The sequence below is a fragment of the Xenopus laevis genome, chromosome 4S (genome assembly GCF_017654675.1).
Source record: "Xenopus laevis strain J_2021 chromosome 4S, Xenopus_laevis_v10.1, whole genome shotgun sequence".
In the NCBI taxonomy this organism is placed as follows: domain Eukaryota; kingdom Metazoa; phylum Chordata; class Amphibia; order Anura; family Pipidae; genus Xenopus; species Xenopus laevis.
The window spans coordinates 79,466,917-79,484,433 of record NC_054378.1 but is presented as its reverse complement, the minus strand read 5'-3'; the positions used below and the strand labels follow the sequence as shown (position 1 = coordinate 79,484,433).

General features: G+C 40.4%; 1 protein-coding gene across 2 annotated transcripts in view; it reads left to right on the top strand.

The window, feature by feature from the left end:
• Positions 1-16,301, top strand: part of abl2.S (ABL proto-oncogene 2, non-receptor tyrosine kinase S homeolog) — a 29,079-nt gene extending 12,778 nt beyond the window's left edge. The window contains exons 1-11 of one of the 2 annotated variants that reach the window (XM_041561508.1): positions 1,050-1,191; positions 3,354-3,524; positions 4,021-4,316; positions 5,232-5,504; positions 6,188-6,272; positions 10,238-10,415; positions 11,251-11,435; positions 12,110-12,262; positions 12,466-12,555; positions 12,767-12,940; positions 14,195-16,301. In XM_041561508.1, coding sequence (XP_041417442.1) covers positions 1,080-1,191; positions 3,354-3,524; positions 4,021-4,316; positions 5,232-5,504; positions 6,188-6,272; positions 10,238-10,415; positions 11,251-11,435; positions 12,110-12,262; positions 12,466-12,555; positions 12,767-12,940; positions 14,195-15,711 — 3,234 coding nt within the window. In that variant the 5' untranslated portion in view covers positions 1,050-1,079 and the 3' untranslated portion in view covers positions 15,712-16,301. Of the gene's footprint in view, positions 1-1,049; positions 1,192-3,353; positions 3,525-4,020; positions 4,317-5,231; positions 5,505-6,187; positions 6,273-10,237; positions 10,416-11,250; positions 11,436-12,109; positions 12,263-12,465; positions 12,556-12,766; positions 12,941-14,194 lie in introns of those variants that run through there. The other variant, XM_018260963.2, reaches the window with a different exon arrangement.
• Positions 16,302-17,517: the final 1,216 nt, after the last annotated feature.

The following is a 17,517-nucleotide window of genomic DNA, read 5'->3' as shown; positions in this document are numbered from 1 at the left end:
CTGCGGACATACCTGAACTGGGCCACTGAGCAGAGTCCGTATTTGATGCGGACGCCCCAAATTTGACGCTGCCTCCCGGTCTTTGCAAAAATTTCTGTCTTTACAACGGTCCCTGAGGTAAGAAAAGGTTGGAGACCGCTGCTTTATAGCACTAATGAAGATTTGTTGCTAGTCTTGTGAGGTATTTCCCTTTGCAAGACACCCATAATAATCATAATACACAAAAGCCATGAATATCCTGTATATGATATAGTGAATAAAGTACCCCCTCTTGTAAAATATAAGGATATTAGAAGTTACCGAGGAGTTTCATGACCATATAAAAACACGAGGTCGAAGGCAGAGTGTTTTTATACAGGTCATGGAACTCCAAGGTAACTCCTAATATCCTCATATTTTGCAACTGGGGGTACTTTATTTATTATAATACACAAGTTTCAGTGAGTCATGTGACAGAAATGACATCAGAACTCACCGTTTATAACTGATGACATCAGAACTCACTGTTTATAAGGATATATTTTACCGGATATTCATGGCTTTTGTGTATTATATCCTTATAAACGGTGAGTTAGTGATGTCATTTCTAAAACTTGTGTATTATAATAAGTACCCCCTGTTGCAAAATACAAGGATATTAGAAGTTACCTCGGAGTTCCATGCCTTATGTTTTTGTATGGTCATGAAACTCCTCGGTAACTTATAATATCCTTATAATTTACAAGAGAGGGTAGTTTATTCACTATATAATGCGACTGTTCAGTGTGGGGCTTCTCTCCATTATGTGTTACTGTCAAGATATTAGTGTGTTTGTGGTACAAAACATGTAAATAGATCTACCAAGAGCAGATCTTGCCTCTCATTCCATACAGAACAGCCCAGCAACATAAAAACAGCAGCTGGCGTTACTCACAAGCCATTGCTTGTAATTGGACTCTAAGCCTTTGCATTGGTCTCCTCATGTCCCAACCCAGCCCTTCAAATTCCTTTGCTATGCCAGCCTCTTCTGTTTTCCTACAGTCGTCACACACATCCGCATTTGTGCCACATTGTTAGCTGCATTTTGTATCAAGTTGGTGATGATCCTTGGCCCTGTCCTGGCCTCGTGCAGAACATTAAATGGCAAGGGACACATGAAAGGCATATCTTTTTGGGACCGGTCCATCCTGCAAAATGTTGTGTTCTGCTCAGGTACTGCTAGTGGTCAGGTGGAATAGATATACAGTATGTGTGTGTCTCAAGACTGAATCTTTTATTCATTTTTTGTTGGTTTAATGTGTAATGGTGTAACGTGTAGGTAGCATTCTAGTATTCTCTCCAGATACATATTTATATCTTTTTTTTGTGGTTATTCTGGTGCAGTAGTAAGCAAAATATAAGAGATGAATGAGTAAGACTGCTAACAATGAATAGTGCAATGTAGTGAGGGGGAGTATATCCTGATTAGTAATGTGGGAACGTTAGTGCAGATACTTACAAGTATTTCTCAATTAGTCCTTCTGCCCTTATGCGTCACCTGTTTATTGTAAGTATACATTCAATCCTCAATTATACATTACCTTGTTTTTTATACAAGTCCTGTGCATTTCAGTGAATTTATACCATTTTATCTGCATGATTTACACCCACAAAAAAGCACTGAAATGCATAGGACTATACATAATCTTGGAAAACTTAAAAAGTTGTCAACCTTTCACTTTTAGTATGATATAGAGTGTGCTATTCTGAGACAATTTGCAGTTCTTGTACATTTTTTGTGGGTTTTTAATTATTTAGCTTTGTATTCAGCAACTCTCCAGTCCCTATTAACCAGGCATTGGTGTGAATGAGTGACTGGAAGATGGGGAGGGATAGAAAGATAAGTAAAAAGTAACAACAATAAAATATGTAACCTCAAAGAGCAAATGTTTTTGGCTGCCTGGCACAGCGATCCCCATTTGAAGTCTGGAAACTCTGTAAAATAATAACTGTTACCTTAAAAGTGAGTAACACCTGCCAATTGTGCATTGTTTTTAGCTCTATCTTTGTGTGTTCATGAGGATTCTAATTCTCCCATGTTACCTGAAAGTCATTTGGAGGGGTGTTGAGGGATTGAAACCAGTTTGGCTCATTCATAGTTTATTAGCAGTTAATATGATGTAATGTAGCAGAAATAAGTCCTAACTAATGGTCAGTGAACGGAGTCTGGAACCCTGGGATCATGTTTGTCTGCATTTCATTGTCGCCTATTTATAACACTTGTTTCTGCCACCAGACTCCTCAGCCGTCTGACCACTCGCTGCCAGAACTGATTTATTTATTTTTGTGTATTTATATAGTTCTGCTTGTATCCGTTGCTCTTACAGTACATTAATAGTACCGATAGAGCTAGTAGAAGCTAATTTGCAAAGAATAAGGCAAAGTACAGATAATAATCACAACATGCTTTCATAAATTAGCAGGATTACTACCATTGCAGTTAAAAGTTGCAGTTTAACACTTTTGAAAAAATACAATATCAAAATAAATACAATGACCATTTTAAACCTAGGGAAATGCCAAAAAAGAAAAGATTCCCAATTGTAACTTTCATAAATTAGCCATTAAGTGCCCCATTTTAAGAACTGGTAAAAAGATGGTCCTTGCCCTGCAGATAGCACATACTCTGGTTCCTCTGAAACCTCCAGAGTATGAAGGTGCCTTAAAGGAGCAATAGCATCAAAAAATGAAAGTGATTTAATGTAATAAAAATATAATTCTTTGTGGTCCTGCACTGGTAAAACTGGTGTGTTTGCTTCAGAAACACTACTATTGTTTATATAAATAAGCTGCTGTGTAGCAATGGGGAAACCATTCAAAGGAGAAAAGGTTCAGATTACACCGCAGATAAGCTCTGTAGAACATAATGGTGTTATCTGTTATCTACTATTTAACCTGTGCCATAAAGCCGTTTTTCAATTTCCACAATTGCTACACAGCAGCTTGTTTATATGAACTATAGTAGTGTTTCTGAAGCAAACACACCAGTTTTACCCGTGCAGGGCTACAGTACATATTTACATTACTTTAAACCACTTTCATTTTTTGGTGTTACTTTAAGTCCAATGGGAAGAGACAGGTCCATCGGGGCTGGGATAGAGAGAAATGGTGCATAATTTGTTTGCTGTCATTTGAATAAAGGGGTTTCGGATAAATTTTAGTTTAGTGTTGGATAATCCATAGATAACTCATTAACAGCTATAGTTGCTACTTAGGCTGTGAACATATTTAAGACTCCTACGTTCACATAGATGTCAGCCGTAGCTGCATCTTTTCTTTTTTGCTCTTTATTCCATTTATGTGACATGTTTATCAATTCATGTGCTCTTTTCCAGAAGCACTACATCGTCCTTATGGCAGTGACTCTGAACCACAGGCTCTTACTGATGCCATCCGCTGGAGTTCCAAGGAGAATCTTCTGGGAGCCACAGAAAGTGATCCCAATCTCTTTCTTGCCCTTTATGATTTTGTTGCCAGTGGTGACAACACACTAAGCATCACTAAAGGTTTGTGAAATTAAACTGTACATTAGCTACATTTATTTTCTGCTGTATGATGTTATTATAAGTTCCCAAAATGCACAGGTATACCAAAGAACAAAGACATGTAATCATTTTGGTTTCTTCAGAATGTGCACTTTTAAAAAATGTAGGGTTTCCTGGGGTAAACCTGCTGTTAGTGGAATATGTGTCCTTGTAATCTAAAATATGTCCATTTTGGAGCAGTACTTTGAAAATGTGGTAGTCTACTGCTTGCAGTTATTGGCCTATACAAGTCCGAAATCTTAATAAAACGATGCATATATAGTATCAGCATGTTCAAGAGGCACGACTATATAAATTTGTTGAATTTTCATGCATACATTTTTATAATATATATCTCTCTATGTTGTAAAAGTATTTGCATCTTCTGTGTTCAGTAATTTTAATGCTTGAAAGTTTTTGTGGAAGGTGATATTACCCTATTCATTATTTAATAATAATTCTTTATTTTCTATCTTAGGAGAAAAGCTTCGTGTTCTGTGTTACAACCAGAATGGGGAATGGTGTGAGGTGTTTTCTAAGAATGGGCAGGGTTGGGTGCCCAGCAATTACATAACTCCTGTCAACAGCCTGGAAAAACATTCATGGTATCATGGACCTGTGTCTCGTAGCGCAGCAGAGTACCTGCTCAGCAGCCTTATCAACGGTAGTTTCCTGGTGCGTGAAAGTGAGAGTAGTCCTGGTCAGCTCTCCATATCCCTGCGCTACGAGGGCCGCGTTTATCACTACCGCATCAATACAGCTTCTGATGGGAAGGTAAGGAGGTCTATTTCTTATACGTTACTCTCAAAGTTAAATACAGTTAATAAAGAGATGTATGAGCAACTTTTGGAGATGACCATATGTTGCTATTTGAATTGTATTTTACTTAAAACTGGCAACTGCTTTATGCTTCAAATATTTCCTTCCCTTGGACCAGAAGCCTTATTTATATTTTGTTCATCTTTTCATCGTATAGGGATTCTCTGCTTCCTATGCATTTTAATTACCCTATGAGAATGTAGCATGCAACCAAGCAAAGCCACTTATGAAGCTTTCTAGTTAGTTCCTCGCTGGTGAGGAGCTCTGGAGAATGTGCTCATATGTTAGTGAAGAACCCCTCGCGCTTCAAATTAATCCTTAACGTTTAAAGTAATGGCAAATTCTATTAATCTATGTGAAACACTTTAATTAGAGCTATTTAATCAATTGGTGGAGATGTATTCATAAAGAGGCTGAATGTACAAGTATGTGCTTTAGACCTGGGGTTTTCTGGATAACGGATCTTTCCGTAATTTGGATCTTCATTCCATAAGTCTAGTGATATCTTAGTTAAGATCAAGTACTTTTTTATTATTGCAATGAAAAAGGTTATAATTTGTAAAAATGTTGTCATTCCATAATGCAGAGCTTTCTGAATAATGGGTTCCCAGATAACGTATCCCATACCTGTAAAACTATATTTCCTACAGGGTTATCTACTTGTAATTTATTTTCAGCATAATATACTAACATAATATACTAATGCATTATATCTGAACTTCTGCTCAATTATGTCTATTGATATGTGAAGTTGTTTATGCTGCTTCTTGTTGTTGGATCAACAAGAAATAGAGGTTATATGTGCCAAGGAGTGAACTTTGTGGCAATGTGGCTTCATACCATTGCCTGACCATAACTTTGTTTCTCCAGGTCTACGTTACAGCGGAGAGTCGATTCAACACATTAGCTGAACTAGTTCACCATCATTCTACTGTGGCTGATGGCCTTGTTACAATTCTGCACTACCCGGCACCAAAATGCAACAAGCCCACAGTTTATGGAGTGTCCCCTATCCATGATAAATGGGAAATGGAGCGTACTGATATCACCATGAAGCACAAGTTGGGCGGAGGCCAGTATGGAGAAGTGTATGTTGGTGTCTGGAAAAAATACAACCTTACAGTAGCTGTCAAAACACTTAAGGTAATATAAAGGTCTTGCATGTAAATCAGAAACACCCAATGTACCTAAAGTGTAAATGTACGGTACCTTTTAAATTATTATTAACATGTATTTATAGAGTGCCAACATATGTCACAGCGCTGTATTTTAAATGCAGTGAAATACACTATGCTCTTATCCTGTTCCAAGATAAACAGATTTCTCTGCGTGGAGTCTGAACTGATAAAGTCGCATGAAAATGTGTAATCTGTACATACAACTCTCCATAAGACTTTTTGCATTAGATAATTTGAATCAAAATGGAAACTTGGTGCTAACCACTTGTTCTTTTTTTTTTTCTCATCTGTGACTCATAACTAAAAAAAGGGAAATGCAAGTTGTGTTGTTTAACACTTACAACTTTTATTTGCAGCCTGTATGGATAGTTAATGCAGACCACTTATTTTAATCTAACTTTTCTAACGATGGTAATAATAGGGTGGCTGTAAAAGTGTAGCCAATACTCATGGAAGTTTGTATCCTTAGTTGTCTGTGTGTATTTAAGACACAAATTCCCACAATGGTCCTATAAGCATCTTGGGCTCTGGAGGATTATTTCCTAGGAATAAAGCCTGAATGGAGCATATACATTGTGAAATTGGTACAATGTTTGCTTGGCTTATTAAAGTGATAAAAATTAATATTGCTTTTCTTGCTTCATCTAGGAAGACACTATGGAAGTGGAGGAATTTCTGAAGGAGGCAGCAGTAATGAAGGAAATCAAGCACCCTAACCTAGTTCAGCTTCTGGGTATGCAACCGAAAGAGAGAATTCTGAGAAACGCATTACCAATAATGTTGTGAATGTGTGTGTGTAATACATACAGGACCTACGCTAGACTTTGGTTCTTGATGAATCCTTCTTTTAGGCAGCCTTGCTTGTGTTTTGCCTGTGTTTTCTTAAAGCATGTGTGTTTTTTTTTTTTAAAGCATGTACAAGTGTCTTCTTTTTCTGTGATGCTCTGCACTGTCCTTGCTTGCATATAAAGTATAAAAGAGTTCAGCTACACTCTATTTTAGAATTGAAGGTGAAATACCTTGCAAGGTGAAATAAAAATAGTGCACTGCCTTGGTGTTAAACAGGAACAAAAAATACTAAATGACCAAATAGCCACTCGCTGTTAGGGGCTAGGCATGCCGCACCAATAGTGTTAAGCTACTGCTACCGTGGGGCAACCAATATAGCAGCAACAGCAGCAGTGTTCTCACTGCCTGCAGTATTATGGGCCACATCAAGACCTGCTTTGAAAGTCTGGAAACAAAGTGCAGCACTACGTAAAAGTAAAGAAATAAATATTTTTATTTCCCACACATCAACTTGCAGAAGCTGGCTACATGAGGTACTACATGCTATTTTATCAGTCAATCTAGCCTGTAACTCCTTGAGTCACTTTAGGTTTGGTTTTTAACTTTTCTCTTGCCTAGATTGCTGGACACAGGTACCATGGGGATGAAGATCCTGTTGGTGGAGGATGGACACTAAACGGTTAAGAAGCTCCTCCTCCTGCACTGGGCTTTATCCCCTGCCTATATCCTGAAACCCTCAGTTTTTCTTTAGTGTCTTTAGAAGGAGGACAGACATTTACTGGCAGGGAGCAGTGGTGCGGATTTTAGTCATGTGTTATGCCAGACCATGGGGGCCAGAGTTTTCTTTCCAGAGCCCCCCCAGCCGAGAATTTTTTTCTACACTTGTGCCCTTAGAGCCTTCCCACTCCACGGAGGTCTGCAGGCCGAGGCTCCCTCACTACCCTGTGACCACTGGCTCTCGCTCTACGGAATCTGCTCCAGTGGTTGGGAACAGGGTCATCGCACCAGGATTGGGCATAGATGGCTGGTATAGAAGGGTAAGTAACTTCCCTTTCCCTCCCCCCTCTACTTGCGCGTTCCCCATGGCACAGGCGTAGCTTACCAGCATCCTCCTCCAAGCGGCCCTTAGGTAGAGAGGAGGGTGAACTACTCAGGCGCATTGTCAGTTAGCACAGGAACCGCCATTCTAGCGTTTGGCGCGGCCACCATCTTAGTTGAGCTAGGTTGGAACGCATGATTACCATTTTGGTTAGGGGCATACTCACGCAGTCGCGTCCCTGCTAGTTCCCGTCTGACGTCATCCGGGGTCAATTTCGCGACTGCAGGCAGAGCGAGAAGTCACGCTACTCTACCCGGTGCCACGGAAAATTCTTCTGCTCACTGAGTTTTTGCTCCGCATACATTCCTCAACATATGGTAGCAGCCCTGGGTGAGTGATTCTCCCTCTCCAATTTTCCAACCTAATGCCACCCTGCAATCCAGCTCAATGACAGTTACGGCTAGCCAATTGAGCTCGGACTCTGAGCTGGTGCGAGCTCTATCTCTATCGCTGGCCGGAGACCTTAGACAAGGTGCTGGAGCACCTGTCCGGACCCCCCCCCCCCCAAGGTGGGCGTGCAGCCTTCCATATCTAAATGACTTGGTGGCTTCAACAGCTGACACTGAGATCGGGAAAGCTCTTTCCCAACTACTCGTGGACAGTTGTAACGACAGACGCTAGTCTACAAGGCTGGCGAGGGGTCTCTTCCCATCAACATCCTAGAACTAAGGACAATTTGGCTTTCCATGTCTCACTGGACAAACAACCTGAGGGGATTGCCAGTAAGAGTAAAATTGGACAACATGACGGCAGTAGCCTACATAAATCACCAGGGAGGCACAAGAAGCCAAGCTGCTCTCGCAGAAGCGCAAAAGATCCTTCTATGGGCGGAGAGGAATGTACCGGCCATCTCAGCAGTACACATCCCAGGAGTAGACAAATGGGTAGCAGACTTCCTCAGTCGAGAGACTGTAAATCAGTGAGAATGAAGCTTGCATCCAGAGGTATTTCAGGAAATACTGTAGGTGGATCTGATGGCATCACGCTACAACAAGAAGCTGCCAAGCTTTATGGCAAGAAGCAGAGAACCATTGGCAATAGCTGTAGATTCGCTGTAGTTTGTGTTTCCACCTCTGGACTTACTTCCAAGAGTCATCAGAAGAATAAAAGAACAGGGAGTAGAGGCAATCCTCCATTCTGGCCGCGCAGGCCCTGGTTCGCAGAACTCATGACACTAGCAGCAGACGCTCCATTCCGACTCCCACTCAGGGAAGACCTGTTATCATAGGTACCAGAATTCCACCCGAATTCTCCACGGCTGGATTTAACGGCATGGCTCTTGAGGCCCTAATACTTTCCAGATCTGGAGTGCCCGCGGAAGCTATACCTACCCTAATGAAGGCCTGGAAGCCGGTATCAGTCTGGAGAACCTTCATATCATGGTGTGAGAGCAACACCAGGGGTCAGCAGATCCTAGACGAAGGAAACATACTGCTTTTTCTACAGGAAGGGCTGAACAAGGGCCTGGCACTTAGTTCCTTGAAGGTTCAGGTGTCTGCTCTCTCCATCCTTTTTCAACAGCAGCTGGCATTACAACCTAACGTCAAGACATTCCTACAGGGTGCCCTTAGACAGGCCCCTCCATACCGTCATCCAGTTCCCCCATGGGATCTTAATCTGGGGCTATCCGCAATGCAAGATCAGCCATTCGAGCCTCTCGAAGAGATTCCATTACAGACCTTAACAGTCAAAGCAGCCTTTCTCCTAGCTATCACGTCAGCCAGACGTCTGTCAGAACTGGCAGCATTGTCATGTAAACAAACTCCCATTCACAATATTCCATGAGGATAAGGTAGTACTACGAGCAACACCAGATTTCCTTCCTAAAGTGGTATCGGAATTCCACCTCAATCCGGATATAGTGGTTCCATTTTTTTGCCCACATCCTAAGACATCAATAGAGATGAAGCTTCACACTCTGGATTTGGTCTGTTCCCGAAGGCATACATCTCTGCGACTAAGAGCATATGGAGAGTGGATAACCTGTTCATCAAACCTGAGTGACCTAGGAAGGGCATCGAAGGCAACAATCTCAAGATGGATAAGAACAGCCATCATCAGGGCATACGCAGCTAAGGGTAGACCTCCACCATCCGGAATCCGAGCTCACTCAACCAGATCCCTCCGCACTTCTTGGGCGGTACGCCACCAAGCTTCCGATGAACAGGTTTGCAGGGCAGCAGTGTGGTCCTCGGTTCACACTTTCTCCAAATTCTACAAGGTACATACCTTCGCATCAGGTTGTTGTTGTTACCTGAGCACAAAGGGTATTAGTCCCGCCCTCATGGGTATCTTTGGGACGTCCCCATGGTGCCTGTGTCCCCCAATCTAGGCAAGAGAAAAATAGATTTTTGTACTTACCGTTAAATCCTTTTCTCTTGTCCTACATTGGGGGACACAGGCCTTCCCTCCCTGTAAATTCAAGTTGTTAAAGTTGTATAGTTGTTAAAGCTAATTTTAAATAGTTTAAGGGGGTTTTCCTCTTTTTGCAAGTTGTTTATTGTAGGGTGTTCATTTCTTTCTTCTGAGGGAAACTGAGGGTTTCAGGAAGTAGGCAGGGGATAAAGCCCAGTGCAGGAGGAGGAGCTTCTTACCCGGTTTAGTGTCCATCCTCTAGCAACAGGATCTTCATCCCTATGGTGCCTGTGCCCCCCCCCCCAATGAAAAATTTAACAGTAAGTACAAAAATCTGTTTTTTATACTACATAAGTAATAATGACTATAGAAAACTTATTAGCTTATCAAAACCTGTAATAGCATACAGTTTATATTTCTGTTTGTCATTTTAACTACGGTATGTTCTTATATAGGTGTTTGCACACTGGAACCCCCATTTTACATTGTAACTGAATATATGCACTATGGAAACCTTCTCGACTATTTGCGTGAATGTAATAGGGAAGAGGTGACTGCTGTTGTGCTGCTTTATATGGCCACTCAGATCTCATCAGCCATGGAATATCTGGAAAGAAAGAATTTTATTCATCGGTGAGTTTCGTACATGCTAGGTTGAGCAATTGTATAACTTGTTATATTTGTACAGGTATAAATATTATGGCTACAAGTGCATGTGTGACCCTAGCCTCAATGTTTGTATTTGAATAGATGTGTGTTGATTTTTTTATACAGTGGCAACTTCTTGTTCTCCTTGCATAATTTTCCTGTATTTTTGACCTTGTAAGCCAGGGGTTCACAATGGAGTGCTTAAAGGGATTCTATCATGCATGGAAAACATGTTTTTTTTTTTTACAAAATGCATCCGTTAAAAGCACTTCTGTAGCAAAATCCTGCATTAAAATTAAATTTTCAAAGGAGCAAACAGATTTATTATATATTTAATTTTGACCTCTGAGATGTGGCTAGACAAGTTGTCAGTTTCACAGGTGACCAAAGTCATGTATGATAAACTTTAGTCACTCTTTACTCCTGCACTGCAAGTTGGAGAGTTATTGCCCCCTCCTCCCTTTCACCCCCAGCAGTCCGTCAGCAGAACAATGGGAAGGTAACAAGATAACAGTTCCCTGACACCTGCATTGGTTTGGAATGGTTTTGCTTACCTTTACTGTACTTTCAGCCATTACTAATGCACACACAATGTTTATCTCTTAGGCCTTGTGGCTGTGGTGCATACGTAATGCATGTATATGAGTTGCATTGAAGTACTCAGCTGAACCCCCCCCCAGCCTGTGTACGGTTTTGTTTGACTACACATCTTTAAACCCTTAATGTTAATAAGCCATTGAACTCATTAAATTAATAAACCATGAGGCTATAAGGTATAATGTTTATGTTTGTGCTAAATGCTTTTGCTTTTTTTTTGTAGTGATTTGGCTGCACGAAATTGCCTTGTGGGGGAAAATCATGTGGTAAAAGTTGCTGACTTTGGGCTGAGCCGCCTTATGACTGGCGATACGTATACAGCACATGCTGGTGCTAAATTTCCAATTAAATGGACTGCTCCAGAAAGTTTGGCATATAACACTTTCTCCATAAAATCAGATGTTTGGGGTAAGAAGAAAACTCCTTTCTGCAGTGTACTTAACTATAACATTTAATGTAGCCAGATGTAGGCATGTTTGATTTAAAATCAACTGTAATACTGCACAACAGAGAAATAGTCATAATGATACCCCATGAACTTTCATTAGGGTGTAAAAATTATAACTTAAAAATATTTTCACAATGTCACATACTGTATATAAACATCACAGTGTCTAGCTATTGTTGGATGGAGTGCCAGCCATTTTGATATAGAATATACAAATTATAGAAACATTAAAAGTATTAAGAAATATTGTGACCATAGATCACTAGTACTAGTGGCCAAATTCCAGTATCCTTTCCTTTTAAAGCAGGAGATACATTTTTCCTTTTATATACAGACAGAGCTGACTTGTATGTAGAATTAGACACCCACTACGCAAAGCTTTTTATGTTGGACTGAATAGTAGAGACTGATTAAAGCAAATTTGAAAGCATTCACATATTCTTTTAGTCTCTGCTTTTCACATCACGTGTGGTTTGTAGCATTACAATGACCTTGTATATCTGTACAACATTATTGGAAATGCATTTGTAATCATGTGTAGTTATATGTGAAATCTCCAATTGAAAACATGCCAAACCTTGTTTTAAAATCTGCTTAAAAATGTCCTTCAGAAGCTTTCATTTGTTTACTGCAGCTTTTGGAGTACTTCTATGGGAAATTGCAACCTATGGAATGTCCCCCTACCCTGGTATAGACCTTTCACAAGTGTATGACTTGTTGGAGAAGGGATATCGCATGGAACAACCAGAAGGGTGTCCTCCCAAAGTGTATGAGCTCATGAGAGCATGTAAGTACTTTTTGCAATTATTCCCACTGTCATTTTTTGTGCCTAGGGTAAAAGTGTGCCATATACTAATTTTATTTTTTCTTGTGCTATACAAATGGCTTCAAATGTTTTGCTTTGTCAAAATAAAAAAACACTACCTATTACAACTACCCAAAGACCTTTAATATGCATGCCCTTTCTTATTGATGCCGCTTTCTTCCTAGGCTGGCAGTGGAATCCATCAGACAGGCCATCTTTTTCAGAAACTCATCAAGCTTTTGAGACCATGTTTCATGATTCAAATATTAATGAGGGTAAGTCTACTGCACAAGTGTTTATTAAACCTCGCCAAATGAGTCAATCTACAACTTTTTGGTTAAGGGATTTATGTATACAAACTTACATTTGGCTCTTTTTGAGGAATGTGTCCATCCCTGTTTTATTAGGGATAAGTATTACAGCCACTGTACTCAATGGTATTATTGATTTTGGGTAGCCTATTTTACTGTTTATCTCTTACTGCAGAGGTAGCTGAAGAGCTAGGACGCACAGCAGTTACTTCATCATCAGTGCCATTTCATAGCCGCCTACCTATGCTGCCATCGAAATCTCGCACCTTAAAGAAAAAGGCAGAGAACAAGGAGAACATTGAAGGCACGGGGGATTCATCAGATAACTCCACTTCCAGTTCTACACCAGGTATTCTGGATAATGTTTCTATTTTCATGACTGCAATGCATTTATTATATCCATTATTTTGGCCATCGTTGGAGAAACAGATGAGCAATATTTTGTGCTAACAATTATGACAAATTATTTTTCACCCAGAATACTACTTTACACAGGCTTGCTATTATTTCTAATTGGGTTCATGTACAAATAATCACTTTTGTGCACTGACAACAGCATCCTTTAAATTCAAGAAAATACAGCAAACTGAGATCTGAACATGAATACTGATAAGTTCTGGCAGTATTCTGTTGCATGTGCTAGGGAGGAAGTTAAGATTTCCTTTCCAGAAGGCTATAATCTGTTTTGGCAGGAAGTGACAAAAAAGAGAAAATACACTGCTAAAATTGGACATATGCTGTATTCTGTGTCCCAGCTTCATTGAATATGTGATGGGATTTTTTTGCAAACGTCGGTATTCATGCAGGACAAACTTGATATTTTTTTTCTCTTTATTCTTTAATGGTGTGCATGGAATGTAATGGAATTAAAAAGATGCACTTATTTATTATTTGGTTTACCAGTTTGTTTTAGTAACGTGTTTTACTATTGTCCATTATTGAGGGTTTTGTAATGCTTTCAAAGGATTTCCTAAATTGTGTGTATATCGGGTTTAAACATTTCCACCAAATTAGCTATTGCATGAATGAAACACATATTAATTAATCCTATGTTTCCCTATGCATCATTGCTAGTATAGCCATGTCATAGGGTAGGAGTACATCTGTTAAGGATGCCTGTTTGTTGTTTTAATTTTTTCAATAAAGCTGGACAGTGATTTTTTTACCCCAAGTGTGTGGAATGGCTTTCTCACCCACCATACCCCCTACATAGTATAGCCATGGCCATATGCCATGAAATATATTTGTCTTCCATTATGGACCTGCCTGGGAGAGTACCTCTAAGGCACATTCCTAGGCATTTTTACCTTGTGTGAACTTTGATCAAAAGAAGATGAAGTCCGAGACACAAGCACAGAACTGCACTGGACCACTTTTGTTAGCGTATTGGTGTGAAATGACACGTTTTAGCAGTTTTTATTTATCTGTAGTGGTTTTTACTGCATAGGAAAATAATAACTAATTAGACTATCTTCAGTGTTATATTTAAAAAAACTGAGTAGCTGTTTATAGGTCAGATATTAAATATGTTCCATAGAGAATCAAGAAAATGTCGTGTGTAATCATCTTTAATTTAACTGCTCTCCCAATTTTTCTTGGTTAGGATTGCTTCACGGTTCTCCTGTAGCCAGTGGTTCTCCTGCACTTCCACGTAAACAGAGGGATAAATCCCCTAACAGCCTTTTGGGTGACACTAAGGAAACAACCTTCACCCGTGACCGTAAAGGGGGATTTTTCAGTTCTTTCATGAAGAAGAAAAGTGCCCCACAGCCTCCAAAACGCAGTAGTTCATTTAGAGAAATGGAAAACCAACCTCATAAAAGGCCAGAGCTGACAGGAGAGCTCCCTTCATTTCAACAACTTGATGGTTTAGATTCCCCTGCATCCACTGGTTCCCATAAGTGCTATGGAGGTGTATCACAACGTTTTCCAGCAGAAGATGTTGTAGGAGGACTCGGTGGAGGCTGGACTGGAATATCCGGTTTCTTCACTCCACGTCTTATCAAAAAAACTTTTGGACTGCGAACAGGGAAGTCAGGAAGCAGTGAGGAGCAACCCAAGCCTTTTCCCCGGTCTAATTCAACCTCTTCTATGTCTCCTGTGGTAGCTGAACAAGACAGGCTATCTATGACTCTGCCCAGAAACTGTCACCGGACTAAGGTCCAGTTAGACCGCACCGCCTCCGTTTCCTCACAGCCTGAAGAGAGCCAACATAGCCTTCAAAGGACTGGATTGGAAATTGTGCCCCCTCAGCCAGTCAGGAACAGGGTAAAACCCAAGATGCTTCCACGAACTGGCGTCAGTGAGAGAAATGGCGTTTTGCGAACTGGTGCTGATGAGAAGTCATCACCCAACAAACATACAGGAGGTACTACTTCAGCCTTTTGTACTGCAGCTCACAACCACAAGGTGCCCGTTCTCATTTCACCTTCACCTAGGAATGCATCTAGTGAGGTACAACTGGTTGGAATGGATTCCCTGGGTCACACCTTCAAATTGCTTCAGGAACACGTCCCCCCAACTGGCTCTGAGAGGGATAGGCCTTCTCAGCGCCGGCTTAAGCCAAAGTGTGCCCCACCACCTCCCCCAAACCTGCGCCTTCTTCAGCCCCCACAAGCTGAAGACACAGCCACTGCTGCACCTACACTACCTTGCCTGGAAAGGACGACCAAGCCTTCTAGGCCTATGTTACCCCCTCCTCCTTCTGTTAATCAAACAGGAAAACTCTCAAATGGAGCAGCTGGGGTTGGTAGGAGTGTGCTGAGGAAGCCAAAGCAGCCAGCTGAGAGAGTTCCAGCTGAGAAAATAAGCAAAGAGGCTCTTCTTCAATGTGCAGGGTTGCTATCCAATGCTCTGGCCTTACCCCAACCTAATAGTCAACTTGTAGATACAGGCCATCAACTTCTGGACTACTGTACAGGATATGTGGACTCTATTCCTCAAACAAGAAATAAATTTGCTTTCCGCGAGGCTGTCAGTCGACTGGAGGTGAGCTTACAGGAACTGCAGGTGTCTTCAGCTGGTGGTGGGGGTTCCTCCACAGCTCCCCCTGGTGCAAAATCTGTACTTAATCATTTACTATCGTGTGTCCAGGAAATCAGTGATGTGGTGCAGAGGTAGCTACTGATATTTATGCTGAAAAATATGAACTCCTAACCCCAGCTTCATAAAATAGCATCCTCCCACTATGAAATACACTGCAGTGAGTAGTAACCTCAGCGCTGGACTGGCCTGTAAAGGGGCTTTGGCCTCCCCATCACTATGGTTTTTAACATGTCAGTTCTGCTGGAAAATATAGGCAACTAATGTGTTCCAGCAGTAAATATTTTGACAAATTGATATCCAGTTAAAAAAAATGTTGTTTCCTTTCCATATCTTCCCATCCCATCTCAGGTTTTTTTTTTGTTTTTAGACATATATGTATATTATATATTTTTAAATGGATATTTCTTTTCTCCCTACTGTTTGGGTCCAAATAGGATATTGGAATGTTCTTTATTTGAAAAACATTTCTCTGTCTAGATAGTGCCAGGAATGAGTGGTGGGTTGGTCTGGTGTCCTTTAAAGTAAAGATTTGAGGCAAGAAGAGGATTTCCCTGTATGAGACAGAAAACAGTGTGTTTTTATCATTATACCTCATTTTGCCTCTGATGCTCTTTTGCACCATGTTTATTGGATCTCAAGAATAACAGCCCTTTTTTGCAGTGAAATTCACAATACCCATTATGGTCTTTTTTTTTTTTTAGGCACAGTTCTACATGAAAAGGAATGGTTTTTTTTCTATAGTAATTGTGTTGATGGTGATTTTCCCTTTACTAGTTTATTCCACCCATCACATCCCAGCATCACTGTAGTCAAGCAGTGTTGCTTCTGCATCATTTTATTATTTTTTTACAACATTCCTGAAGAATTTTACATATTGGCACAACTGGTGATTGAAACCCATGCAGTTTAAAAGATAGCCCACAAAGCAAAGCCCTCTTGTGTTTTCACTAGCCATGCTATAGGAGGCCATGAGCTGCAGCAGAACAGTCCTATAGACCAGATGATCAGGAACTGGTTCTCTTAAGAAACACCGAAGTACTTACAAATTGTCAGTTGGTGAATATTTTTAATATATCCAGAACGTTTGCCTGATAATGTTTAGAATAGCTTGTATTTCGTTGCCATTTGTTTTTTATGCAGCTAAAAATGAAAGCCAAGCACCATGCTTGTGTGTATATATTTCAGGAATTTAGCCATTTAGTACATCTGCAATTATTTTACCATCCCCTGGAGGTAGATAACCGATAGCAATCGAGGTGGAAACTTGCTAACCACTACATATCATTGCTTTTGCGTGTGTGTGTGTATACTCTGTAGTAAGCAACCGCACTCTGAAAACTGGACTTGCATCAATATGTTGCGGGTGCAGGGTGAAATAGTTTCATATACAGATTTGGTGTAAAGACCCCCACTCCAATTCTCAATAATTTCAATAATTGATTTTATTTAGTACATAAATCCGACGTTTCGGCCCACGTTTGGGCCTTTTTCAAGGATAACGTGTACATTACAGTTGTGCATAGTGGTATAAATGCACAACTGTAATGTACACATGTTATCCTTGAAAAATGCCCAAATGCTGGCCGAAACGTCGGATTTATGTACTAAATAAAATAAAATCAATTATTGACAAACAAGAGATATATATATATAAAATCACGGATGAAGCTTGCACTCACAGGTCTTAAAATAAATTTTCAAGTGTTTATTGGATCAAAAAATAACTAACGTTTCAGCTAGCACTCTAGCCTTTCTCAAAATCGACCGTGTGTGTGTATATAAAAACACACTCCAAGGACTTGATTAAGTAAACAAAAATAAAGTGATTTATTTTTCTCTCAAGGTTTCTGCTCCATTGCTCCTGATGACGGCCCAAGCAAT